Source organism: Petaurus breviceps, unplaced genomic scaffold, assembly GCF_028583685.1.
Source record: "Petaurus breviceps papuanus isolate PSGF00001 unplaced genomic scaffold, PetGlider_PUasm1.0 84, whole genome shotgun sequence".
In the NCBI taxonomy this organism is placed as follows: domain Eukaryota; kingdom Metazoa; phylum Chordata; class Mammalia; order Diprotodontia; family Petauridae; genus Petaurus; species Petaurus breviceps.
The window spans coordinates 13,394,126-13,408,098 of record NW_027186645.1 but is presented as its reverse complement, the minus strand read 5'-3'; the positions used below and the strand labels follow the sequence as shown (position 1 = coordinate 13,408,098).

General features: G+C 38.7%; 1 protein-coding gene across 5 annotated transcripts in view; it reads left to right on the top strand.

Moving 5' to 3' along the window:
* The window catches only part of TFEC (transcription factor EC), a 258,690-nt gene that overhangs the window by 147,498 nt on the left and 97,219 nt on the right, over positions 1–13,973 (top strand). For 4 of the 5 annotated variants that reach the window (XM_069107070.1, XM_069107071.1, XM_069107069.1 and 1 more), the window contains exon 1: positions 10,442–10,630. The exons of the other annotated variant lie outside the window; for it this stretch is intronic. In XM_069107070.1, the coding sequence (XP_068963171.1) occupies positions 10,574–10,630 (57 nt within the window). In that variant the 5' untranslated portion in view covers positions 10,442–10,573. Of the gene's footprint in view, positions 1–10,441; positions 10,631–13,973 lie in introns of those variants that run through there. 5 annotated transcript variants of the gene reach the window in all.

The following is a 13,973-nucleotide window of genomic DNA, read 5'->3' as shown; positions in this document are numbered from 1 at the left end:
TTCAGTCTTCCCATGAAATATAGTAAAAAAGAAAAAGAAGTTAAAGTGTAGACTTTTATTAGATAGATTCATTATGCCACAGATCCTTTTCCCAAGTATACACTTATTGTCCCTCATCCAGGGACAAGGGAAAAGATAAGAATAGTTAATATTTATATAATACCTACTATGTGCCAGGCATTGTGCTAATACTTTGCAATTATTATCTCATTTGGTTCTCACAAAAACCCTGTGATGGGGTGCTATTATTATCACCATTTTACAATTAAGGAAACTGAGGCAGAAGTTAAATGACTTGCCCAGGGTCACAACCTAGTTAAATGTCTCAGGCTAGATTTGAACTCAGTTCTTCCTGACCCCAGGCCCAGAGCTCTATCCACTGCACACCCTGCCGCCCTCTATTCTATTTTTTATTTGTATTCCAGAATTTAGAAAAGTTAATTAGACCCATAGCATCTATGTAGAAAGTGGAAGGGAACAAGTATTTATTAAGTATCTCTAAATGGACCAGGAATAGTGCTAAATGCTTTACATTTATCCTCTCATTTGATCCTCAAAACAATGCTTAGGTGTTATTTTTATCATCCCTATTTTGTATATGGGAGAACTGAAGCAGACAGAGGTTAAATGTTGCCCATGGTCACACATGCTGAGAGTTAAAACCAATAGTTGTGAAATAAGCAAAAGAAATAATCAACAGGAAAACATCTAAAAATAGCTAGCATTTATTTAACTGTCGAAGGTTTTCAGAGGGCTTTACATGTTATCTCACTTGATTCTCTTATCCCAATGAAGGGAAATACTATTATCACCCTCATTTAAGAGATGAAAAAACCGAGGCAGAAGTTAAGTGACTTGACCAAGGTCACACAGCTAGTTAGTGACTGAGGCAGGGTTTAAAGTCAGATTTCCCTGACTCCAGGCCCTATGCTAGATTGATTCCATCTGTACTATGCATTTTCTACTAGTGGCTGCCTATATTAGTTTGTCAAAATATTTGCCAAAGGCAGCATCCTTTTATGGTGGTAGCTTCATAACCACACTCCTTTAAATAGAATATATTATTTAATGTAATATGTAAGCTATATATTAATAATAACATGATGTAGCACTTTACAGTTTGCAAAGTACTTTAAAATATCTCATTTTATCCTTACAACAATGCTGGGAGGTAGATGCCATTATCTTTGCCATTTGACAGCTGGGGAAACTGAGGCAGACAAAAATTAAGTGACTTTCCCAGGGTCCCATGGTCCGTAAGTATCTGAGGCAGTATTCCAACTCAACTCTTCCTAACTCTAGGTCTAGTGCTCTATCTATTACACCACTTAGTAATGTCATATACTCACTGTTCTGTATCTTGACACCATACTTTTATCCAACTCAGTTAACTCTGGGGCATGTGTATCACCTGATGGTTTCCATTACATAGGCTATAGCCATCCCTAGCTACCAGCTAATGGAGATGTTTTGTATGAGTCACTGGGGATTTAATAGATGTAGTTCCGGCTTCAAGTAGGTCCATTACAGCAAGACTCATGAAATATGATGTGAATATTGAGAAAGAGAGTAATGTTAGCTGATAGAAAACAAACCTCAATACCTGTGTCATTGGGAAGGGGCCTATCAAGAAGTCTTCCATTTCCCAGGAACATCTATCAATCAATATGAATATTTTGAGTAGACGGCAGATTTGATCCCTTACACTTAAGGGCTCTTTAGGGGTACAATGATAGTAAACTTCCCATTGAAATGCTATTTCTACCGTTCATAGCATGATTTGAAAGTTAGCCCAAGATAAATGCTTCAGGTAGCCACTGATGCTAAGAAGCAAGGTCTATGTGGTTGGTGCACGGGACGACTAGAAACAGTTAGGTAATATGGAATATTTTGGCTGCATGAGTGTAACATGTAACAATTCTGTGCTAGGTAGTAGTCTCGGTTTTAAAGGTCTAAAGATCTGTTCAAGGACATATTTTTTATTCTTTTTTTTTTTTTTGAGAATACTATGTCTTAGAAAGATAGCTCTGTGCTTAGAAAAATATGACTTGCAATAGAGAAATGAGAGAGAATTCAGGAGTCCTTTGGGTGCTATGGGAATGGAAACTGGAGAACTAGAAAATATTGTAGAGGTAGGTTGGTGGCTTTAGCTATGGTGGGTAATCCATTAGGAGGGAAGAAATACATTAAACTTGGAAAGGACATTCTCAGATTATCTACTCCCAATACTGCAGCAAGTCTGTGGAAAAGTCTGCTACTATCAATGTCCATAGGTAGGAAGAGTCAACAGGTGATGCAACAGGAGCTTATTTCACAGGGGACTTTGCAGATACATAGGACTGGACATACTGAAAAGCTACATAGGTTCAAAAAAATGTGTTTCACAAATGCAAGATAGGGCAGGCATGGCTAGACATCAATTTGTCTTAAAAAAACAAACCTAGGGTTTCATGCACTATAAGGATAGTACGAGGTGAAAGTGTGATATGGTGACCAAAAAGAGCTGTGACATTAGAATGTATTAAGAGCCATAGAGTCTGAGAGTAGGGAGACACTATCTCTATATAGTATCATGGTCAGATCCCATTTGGAATATTGAATTAAGTTCTGGGTGCCACATTTCAGGAAAGAAGTTGATACACTGGAGTATCCAGAAAAGGGCAAACAGGCTGATGAAATGCCTTGAGACCACGCCATATATTAAGCCTAGAGAAGCGAAGATTAAGGAAGATAACATGGTGGTTTTCTTTAAATATTTGAAGGGCTGTGCTGTGTTGGGTTTTGCCCCAGAAGACAGAATAAGGAGCAAGGAAAGAAGGTTCCAAAGAGGTAAAACTAGGCTTGTGTAGCAGCAAGCACCCCAAGCGTCCTCAGGGATTGCTGCCAGCACAGGTTCTTGGATCTGCTTTGATAAAGGAAAGCAACTCAAAAGGGGTTAACAAGCTTACTTTAATCAGTCAGACATACCGTGTTTCCCTGATAATAAGACCTATCCCGAAAATAAGCCCTCCCCTTACTGTGTAAGATTCCTCTAAAATAAGCCCTCCCCTGAAAATAAGCCCTATTGAGATTGCTACTGTAGTGAAGGTGATCCCCTGCACTACACGCTACATTACGGTGCCCTCTGTATGCACCGTCCCCCCCCCGTGAAATGCACACCGCGCTCCGAGCTGCATCCAATCAGAGTTGCAGCAGTGAGCGCGTCATCCTGTTCTTCCCCAGTGATTTGCTTATTGAATAAAGGTACATTTTTTTGTTCACATTTACCTGTTTATTAAAATTGCTGTCAATGTTCATTAAAATAAGCCCTCCCCTGAAAATAAGCCCTCTGGTGTTTTTCTGTCCAAAAAAATAATAAGACAGTGTCTTATTATCGGGGAAACACGGTATATCATTTACCTTGGTCAGGGGAAAAAGGTCAGCACCCCGAACTTCAAAGTATACAGGCAGAATTATCAAGACAGAAACAGATCAAGTAGACAGATTTCCAAACTGTCCAACCATTACATCCATACCCAGTCAACATCTGGGTTTTTCAAAGCCGGGGGGGGGGCTCTGGACAACAGCTTCCCAGAATCCAGATCAAATCACAGAACACTTCTCAAAGTGAGCCCCCAAAACAAAGCTACACATCAGGACTTATATAGCCTTCTCCTGGCTCAGAGAATGTAACAACCTTTTGGACCCACTGGCCAATCAAAAAGTATCTATTGAAAAACAAGCCTCCCACCCCAGGCTTCAGGTGCACTTTAGCCTAGGGGCAGGGAAGATCTTCCAAATTTGCATTCCCATTACAGCTTGGTATAGGGAAATATTTCCTAACAGAGCTACTCTAAGTTAGAATAGAGATGTCTCAGGAGATAGTGAATTCCTTTGTACTGGTTGTTCTTCTTGTTTGTCCTTCATCCTCAAAGGACCATCACACCAGGAAGATGATGCCATGACAAGCAAGTGAACTGGCTTTAAAGTCACCAGCCTCACTTTCTCCTTTGGAGTCATCTGGTCCAGTGGTAAGATATCGATCAGGACAACTGGAGATGGCCCTGGATGCAAGTAGGAGACCTTGACCTTTTAAGCTAAGGTCTTTAACAGGTCTCAGTTTGATTGAGGCAACTGCTTATTCAGTGATTAAGGCTAGGTAAGAAGTGAGACAGACTAATAGCCTCATTACCTAGTTAAAAAAAAATCAATCTGGGAGGGAAAGATCCTCAGGGTTTCCTGACAAAACAGAAACAATTGCTATTTACATTCACTCTGAGCCAATCAGGGCCCAAATAAAACCTACTGTTTGCCAATTAGAGCCAGAGTGATTTGGCTTTTTACTGGAGTCTTCAAGGAAAGGTCAGATGATCAGTTGTTGGATAAGCAGTGGAGGGTATTTTGTTTAAAAAACAAGATGGTCTGGATGATCTTTCAGGTTATTTCTGTAGTGCCAATGCAGTATTCACAGTACCAACAGTCACTATAAATATACCTGCATAGTGCTTGATTGCAAAACATAACAGGCTCTCCATATAGAAGACAGAAGCAAAACATTTATTCAGACACCAGCTGAATCCCCAAACCAATAAGCCAATTCCCTCATAGTAGAAATGAAGCCAATAAGCCACAAAAGCATAGAGAGCCACAGTATCCTTTAGCCTTTCCACAAACCAACAGAAATCTAGCTGTCACAGCAGGTGGCAAACACCAACTTTTACTCCCAAGCCTATCTCCCACAGATGCATCCTCTCCTCCCAATGGTGTCTACCTGCTCTGAATCCCAGCTTCTTGTGGGCTATGCCCCACCCTTCATCAAACTCCTCCTACCACAGACTCCATGTGATTACATTCAGCCTATTAGGGGGCAGGGTTTATCTTCAAAGCAGGGAAGGTCTTCAAATTCCCTTAGGCTTATTAAGGGGCAGTGAAGACCTTCAAATTCCCATTCCCATTACTTTATTCTGTGATTCTCTGATCAGACCAGCAATCTGTAGGTGTTTCCAGGCTCTTCTGGGTGGTATGAATTATGATGGGGTCTATGCTTTTGCAAGATGATCTCTCCATTCCTCAAATGTAGGGCTTGCCATGGGGAGCTTCTTCTTTCACATAAGATAGTTCTTTTCCACTTGGATCTTCTTGTTGAAGTATTCACAAGGCTGTGGAGAATGGATACTTTTATGTCATTTTGACATCAGTACTGATAAGGAATTGTTTGAGGTCAGGTCAAAGTTCCTAATATCAGTGAATGTGCTGTTTGCCATCAGATGTCCAATGGGAAGTTTGGGAGTATTCAAAGTATATTGGGGGTGCTTTAAGAAAAAAAAAAAAGGCCTCAGGGATGTAGCAACAGGGCAACCTCACAAAACTGAGGAACTGTTATAGGCCTTTTACCCTTGTAGGGGTCCCCACTGTGGTATCCCCTGCAACTTCCATAGATCCATATGGAATCCCTAGTAATTTAATATATACTTCCCAAAGTATATGTTCTTTTCAGATTGACATTTCTCCAACTTGGCAAATGGCTGGAATGGCATGGTCCTTAAGGATAGCCTGAACCAAATTTGATGTGCTGGCTAGGGTCCCAGAAGTAGATGAAGACAGCTTCAAGATAAATCATAGTTCCATCAGTAAGGAAGATCTTGAGCTCTAGTGGTTTCATTCGAGCTAATTCATTGTGGACAGGGACAGCCAAACCCTCAAATTGATCTACCAGGTCAGGAGTTTTCCATCAAAAGTCTTGACATATTCTGGACAGGAGATAGAATATTCTTCTTATTCTTGCTCAAGCTGACTAATTCAGAATTTGGCAATTTCTGAGAGAATGAGGGGAGTCAGTAGACTCCTTGAGACCCTCCAAGAGCTATCTATTTTCCAAGAGGAAGTTATTTCCCGTTTGGCAAGAAGTGACTTAGTAGGCAGCCCATACTCTTGGGAGGGATACAGTAAAAGTCACTTTAGCTTAGATTGTGGTGTTTCTCTGAGAGTAGAGGTGCTTTACTAATTTGCACTGGGTCACAAATCTGTCTGCAGAGATATAACTAGAGTGGGGATCACTGAGAACTCAGAGAAGTGATTCTAAAGCTAGAAAGTTTACATGTGATCTATCAAGTCAAATATTATTACATGATTGTAGGAGTAGGCCACTTGGGGGATGTCATTTTTTCATGACTTTTCTGTCCAAGATTTTTTTCATGGTATTATTGACTTAACCATGGACCTTTCTCATTCTGTTGCATCAGCATTTCTGTGGAACCAAACACAAAACAGAATGTATATCATGAGTACTAAGGGAAGAGTGAAGACAATAAGTGCTCCATTAATTCATTTTTTTTTCCGCTTTTTTTGGAGGGCAGTTGGGGTTAAGTAACTTGCCCAAGCTGACACGACTAGTTTTTTTTGTGTTAAGTTTCTGAGGTCAGATTTGAACTCAGGTCCTCCTGACTCCAGGGCGGGTGCTGTATTCACTGTGCTCCATGAATTCAGAGGAAGACAAGATTATTTTGTGTCTGAGTTTTCAGGGAGAGTTTCCATGGAAGTGCTAGGACCAGAACACATAAAATTATATGCTATGTAAAATCATCCAATAGATCCAAAGAATTGACAGGAGGAAACATTTCATAATGCTTCCCCAACTAGACTCATATGGCCATATTTTCATGAATTACACAATTTGAATCAAAGTACACTGATCATTTTGAGTTCCATGGGAAAGGCAGTATATTTTATAGACACTCAGTCTCACTGAAGGATGACTAAGTTCCTAAAGTTCAAAGAGGTCTTGAGTCTACTGAATGTTGTGGAACCCACAATGCCAGGTGTTAAATACAGTTCAATGTTGAGAAGTACGAACAGGTAGGTTGTAGCGTGGACTGTAGGAACTGGTTGCCCTGTGGAGTCTGGTGGGCTGGGGGTTCTCTTCATGTGACATTTCTCCAACTTAGCAAATGGCTGGATTGGCATATTCTTCTTATCCATAGAACGAGGTTAGGCTCAGTATGGCCCTGCTCTGGGCTTGGGTTTGGAGCCTCTGTTGTAAGAGTAAACGAGATGCAGTATATCCTGGGCTTCTCAAGCTTACCCTCATCAGTTGTTATAGTGATAGTGGTCAGATTGGAGGAAGGCTGGAGGGAACAATGAGGCATTTACCATCACAACAAAAGGGAGTCTTCATAGTCACACTGACAGTTGAGCAAACCCTAACTAGGAATTCTAGTACTGGGTAAATTCAATTGAGTTAAGCTAGTGTAGTGAGAAAGAGATTAGGAGACACCACCAAGATGCTTTGTGTCACTGTTGCCATTGATCGTGGGTGACTTGTAGGGTATGGGTCCCCAGGGCAAGATCTGTAGGGGAAAAAAGGCCACAGCAGAGGGATATGATGACAGCAAGATCCTTAGGAGGAAAGAGGATGGACTGTAGGAAGGAAACTGCCCTCACAAAGTGTGCCCTGGAAAGGGGAAGTCTAATACCCCCCATTTTCCCATAGCATGTTGTTGCTCTGCAACAAAGCCCAAGTCAACCTATGTTACTTAAATCTCTAAAAATGAGTCAGGTTAGTTTGCTAGCAACTCATCTCTGGGCTAATTTATCACAAATAGACATGATTAAACCTTCAAAAAATTGATCAACCCAGGAATATTACAAGACAAAGCTTGACTTAAGGGGCCTGAAAGGGGTTGACATATTCTACAAAGGGTGGTTTCACATTTTTTTTCCTTGAATTCTTGGAAGAAACAATCCTCACTGTCCAATGAATGCCTATTTCTCATGAGGTAGAGAGTAAGAAACTTGTCCAACCAGATAAAATACTGCAAAGGTCACTTGGTTCCAAGCTGTGGAGTGTACCTGGGAGTTGGAATCCATAAACTCATTCCTGTTAGTCCAGAAAACCTGGCAGGTCCTTTGGCTGCCTGCAGAATGAATTTGGTAGCCTCAGTTGGGGAACTGGTAGGCAGAGCAACTGGTTCCAAACTGCTTTGGGCACCAATTTGTTTATTTCCTGGAAGACCAGGATCTTACTGGGCCCCATTTCCTCAACTGTAAAATGAAAGGATTTGATCTTTTTATTTTGTGTTAAACAGAATTTATTGTGTCACCATCTTGGAGATGATTAGGGAGAAGTAACAAGATAAGGGGAAGATAACCAACTTGGTTGAAGAGGAGGTATTTCAAGGTACAAAATAGAAAAAGTAATACAGAATACTGCACTTGGGTCAAAACTAAAAGAGTTTCAAGGAGTGAATCCAGAGCTGAGAAACTGTAAGTCTCATATCTTAATACACTAGCAAAATTCATGTTTTGAAGCACAAGGGAGCTGTGCTTTAAAGGCACTATTAACCTTAGGGCAGCTAGGTAGCACAATTGATAAAGTGCTGGGCCTGGAATCAGGAAGACCTGAATTCAAATTTGGCCTCCAACACTCAATAGCTGTGTGACTCTGGACAAGTCACTTAACCCTATTTTCCTCAGTCAGACATGATTGAACAATATTAGCTTTTTAACAATAACAATAGTGACTTTTAGCTTCATTTCTTGTCTTTTTTATTTTGTTTTTAGGCTAAACTAAAATGAATTGTATTCCTAATTATTTTATTTTTCCTTTTTCAAGTGCTAGCTTTAATGTAGTGAATCCCCCCCCAATATTCATCCTAATCAGCAATTTTTACCTTTATTAAAATTTTATCATTGTGTTAGGATTTTTAGTGAGGCTGATAATGTCATCTGAAATGTAAGATGATTGGGAAACTTAGATATTCTGGTAGACTTTTCTTCTCATTTGACTATTAGGGAGATCTTTTCCAGAGATTAGGAAGTCAAGTATTTTGGTGAGATATTTCTAGTTATTCTAATCACTCTCCTTGTCAAACATAAATGTCAACTTGATTGCATTTCTTTTTTTAAAACACAAAAATTATAGTAATACAAACTGAACCTTTGGAAATGAAAATGGAACTTCAGTCATTAACATGAAAGTCTTGCTTCAGGAATCAGAAATGTAGGTTAAACAGAGAAAAGCAGATGAAGCCACTATTCTCTAGTGCCCTGCTAATTCTTATAGCACAAATTGTGGTTGGTGAGCAAAAGTGAGCTCTGGATTTTGAGCTCCTGAGGGATGTACGACTACTATTAAGTGTGTCCTCTTGGGAAGGTGGATCTATAAAGATAGTACTAGAAGATATAAAATCCCATCAGTGTACCCCCTGAAAAATAAGGATTAAGCAGGGATAAGGAAGGAATAATGAAATCCAGAGACCTCTTTATTCCATTGCATTCAATTCAACAAGCATTTAAATTCCAACTGTATACCAAGCATTGTGGATCCAAAACAAGTAAACAAGAAACTAAACAGTCCCTACCCTCAAGAAATGTTCATCATATTTGCATTTATCTTGTAACAGTGAATGGAGGTCCCTGGACTTGGAATTGGGAAGCCCTGGCAGAACCTGCCTCAGACATTTCTTAGCTGAGTTGTGTGACTCTGCAAACCACTTAGTTCCTTTGGATCTCAGTCTTTCCATCCATAAAATGAATGACCTCTGGGGTCCCTTCCAGCCCGAAATCTATGATGTTAAGATCTATATTAGTCGATCAATCACCCACCAAGCATTTATTAAGCGCTTCTCCCCTCTGCCAAATAGTGGGGGACAGAAAGTCAAATGAAATTGTCCTCATAGAACCAATGTTCTATAGGATGCAGACTCTGTATCCTAAGCTGTCTGTGAACTTGTGTTTTAATATTTTGATAAGTACATTTCAATGTAATTGGTTTTCTTTGTAATCCTGTGTATTTTATTCTGTGCATTTAAAATGTTATTTTGAGAAAGGATCCATATACTTCACCAGATTTGCCAAGGAGGTCCATGACATTTCCCCCCCCCCCCCCCCCCCCATGGGGAAAAAAAAAAAGGTTTAGAATTCCTGCTGTAAGGGGTCATATGTCTCAATCCCATTGGTAAGGTGAAAATATAATTGGGCAAAGTGATATAATATGATTTATGATCCTCGAGGAACTTTGAAAACAAAATGAGGTCTAAGGAAATGAAGAGGCATGATAGGGGAAACCTTATACCAAAAGGAAGCAAAAGCTCAACATCTATTCATCATTAGAAATACAACTTTCAGGAGCTGAAAAGCAGAGGCAGGTGAGAGCAATGCAAGAGGGAAAGACCCTGAGCTGTTCCAAAGTGCAGGACCGTAGTCCAATTTGATAACAAGAATGTGTTTTTTGTGCAAAAGCAATAAGGATGGGGCAATCCTGGGATCGCAGGGAGCTCTTTCTGGGGCCTCACCACCATTATCTAGGTGGGTTCATTGGGCCACTGTTCCTCCACTCCCCAACACACTGGAGACAAAGATAGGAAGTCCCCCCTCCTTCTTAAAAGTGCTTTGTCATTTCTTCTCCCTTAACTGAAATTCCAACCAGGGTTCAGGAAATGCCCTAATGAGCTACTTCTCTTTTCTCTTCTCTGAACTAAGTGGATTCAAACGAGACCATGCTATACATTATTCATGGTCCAGTTTTGAGCTGTGGTTTGTTTCTGTCTCCTGTCCCTTTTTGCATGCTGCTGCTTATGTTCTGGTGGCAGGGATTATGAGTCGATGCTGCTTAGTTGAAGTGATAACAGTGATAGAAATCCAATCAGTGCCGGTAGGTATCTGAACTGGCCGGTTAATTTTCTGTACTTTAAAATAAACTGATGAAGACCATTCTAATCAATACCTGTTTTCTGTTGTTGCAATATGTGGCTTGCTTGTAATTCAGGGATCATCTTGAATGTCAAGTAGGCACCTGGATATTAGAATTGTCAAGCTGTGATTTCCTATAATTCTGTTAAAATTGATCTTGTAAGTAGCTTTGGGTTTCTTGGCATAATCAAGAATGTGGTGATCTCTAGATATTTAAGAATTTTGGTTACTGAAGCAAATTTTTTTTTCCATTCTGATGTTCACAGGTCTTTGGTTTCTGAAAGGGGAAAATTCTTTGGCATTTCATTTGTGGCAGTACAATTTATAGATGGTAATTGATAATTACATGTTCATTCCTATATTTCGTTCTGAAATTTATTTTAATGAATTTCTAAAGTATTTAACACATGGGTATATTAAAAAAAATACTTTGGGACATATAGAAGACTGCTTATACAGTAGCAATATGCTTTTAATCCAGAGAGTAAGATTATGGTTATAATTAAAGAAGTTTTTAATTAAATTGTTATGGTTAGAAAACAACTTTTGCTAGAAATGCAAGGAATTTTAAAAAGTGACAGTAAACAGCATGTTTTAAAATTTCTTTGTTGTATGAAACCTAGGCCCATCATATCTATTTCAAATATTACTCTTTCCCTGAAATTTCTGATTTGAAATGTCAATTTTAGGGTTTAAACAAGAGACCTAAATCCAAACCTGAGGTAATGGTTAATTTCTCCTGGGTGACTTAGTCATTTATTTACTATAGACTTCACTGAATGTCTAACTTTATAAGAAACTTCAGGAGTTTTCTCTCCAGAGCCAACAGATGCAAATGGAAACAGAAGATTAAGGTTTTTATCTGGAAAATTTAGAATACCTTTGAACTTGGATTATGAGTCTGAGTTAATATATTAAAAATAACTCCTTCAGAATGCTTTTTAAAGAGTTAGACATTTCTTATCCTTTATTAGGGAGTTACTTTTAAAAGATCCCCCATTTGCCAATTCTCTTTTTATAGTAAAAGGTCTTCACATATTTAAAATGAGTATTTCCTGGTAATAACTGATTTATGTAGCTAATTCTTTAAACCTTGCAAAGTGCTTTATACACGTTGTCATTTTAGTCTCACACCGACTGAATGTTATAGGTGCTGTTATACCCAATTTACAGATGAGGAAACTGGTTAAGTGGCTTGACCAGGGCCCTTCATTGTCTCATGTAGTTGTCAATGCCATGTCTTCCAAATTCCAGGTCAAACACTCTCTCTACTAAATGAGCCTGACTCTAATGTCTGCCTTATATTCTGTGTTTGATTGTCAAATTCTTAGTTTCATGTGTAGGAAATCACATAATTCTAGAAACCGGTAACTTTTGTTGAACTGAAACTTGGAGTTGGTAGTTAAAAGAAATGAAACAAGCTGAATAATATTCTTGAAAGTAGTCTTGACAATTTTTTTCTTTGGCACAACAGTTTGCTACGTCTCTTTCTCAATATCTGAGGGGGCTAAAAAGATACTTTAATATGGTAAATATAGTTAGCAAAAAGGAAAGGTTTAAAGGAAAGGACTATTGTTGCTTGGTATGGGAGAGAAAACAAGTCAGGCACAAATATTTTCAATGAAGAAAGGGCGGGGAGGAGTGGAAAGAAGATAGGGAAGGAAGCAGTCTCATCTGATAATCTCGAAGAATGATTTTACCTTTAGAGCTGGAAGAAATTTACAAAGCCCTGTAATCCAACCCTTTGGTTTCATGACAGAGAAATTGATTAATTCAGGAAACTGAAGCTAAGGGAGGCTAGCTTATCTTAGGTCACACAGGGCACTTGAGGAGTGGGATTTGAACTGAGATTCTCTGACTCTAAAGCAATGCTCTTTCCACTCTATCACATGATAAAATACTTTGGATGGATGGATGGTTACATTTGTCATGAATTTTTTTTCGGAAAGAGATGCAAAATGAGAAATGAAAATACACCAATCAATGCAAAAAAAAAAAATGAAACTCCACAGTTTCTGGGCCGGATATAATAGTCTAAATCAGACAGCATTGCCTAATAACAAATTTCAAAAGGAAAAAAAAATCCCCAGTGAAAAACTGAATTTTTCGGTAGAATAATAGTAGACATGTAAAGCCAATGATGCAATATGATTGTAAAAAATAAAACAAATAGGAAAGATAAACAGAAATTTGGGACTCCTTTAAGGGACTATCATGAGTTATGTAATGTGCAGAGCAATTATATTTAGTTGCTTCTTTAAGTGCAGAATAGCAAGAATCCTTTTAGCTGCAGAATGATAGGGTGGTGCTTGCAAAGTAACAGGACTAATGAATAGTAGAGAAAATATGGGCCTATGAGGATAATTTGGAACAGTAGTACTCTAGTTCATTTTAGAAAAGGGAAGGAAAAGATACTTTATTGCAAACTCCAAACGCGTTTAAGAAAAAAAAAAATAATCCTGATTCTAGAGAGCATTAACCAATAGAAAGTCAAGGAATTTAATCTCTTTAAAGATATCCAAATAGCACCAGTACTGTGTCTGAGAGTTTATGATCAGTGAGACTTGGAAGCTGGGGTTGACTTTGGGAGATGACATGGGTTTCCTCTCTCCTTAAGAGACTTTGGGTAAAGGTCATTATATGGTGAGGGAAGAAACTGTTGGTCCCTTTTTGTCAGAACCATGGTTGAAGAAAATTATAAGACAAAAATGTATGAAAGAGTTTTTGTTAATCATTAGGGGAGTTTTCAGATGACTGCGTTGTTGAAATATTGAAATAACTTAAGGTAAGTTGCGGAATCTCCTTAGTTGTAAAATTTTAAGAATGAATGAGGTAACCTAAGGCAATGCTTTTTTAGAAGAAATTAATTGCTATAAGAAAACAGCAGGGAATTTAATTTAATGATCCTAAAATTTCATTAATTGCTATCTTTCTCATGTTTCCTTACTTTGAAAGAAAAGGGGAAAAATTAAATTAAACCAAGGACAGCAGCTAAGGTTAGAAAGCAATAAGAGGTGATAATAGGCATTAGTATAATTAAAGAAACAGAGTGCTGTAATCAGGAAGAACTGAGTTCAAACCCAGCCTATGACATTTATAAGATTTGTGACAAGTCACTTAACCTCTGTTTCACTTTCTTCATCTATAAAATGGGGATAACCTACCATCTAGGGTTATGAGAATAAAATGAGATACTTTGTAAAGTGGTTTGCAAACCTTAAAGCCCCATCTAAATGCTGCTGCTGCTAAGGATTTCTCCCCAGTTAGCTGAAATTTAGATTGCCAATGAGATATTGGAGTGGATT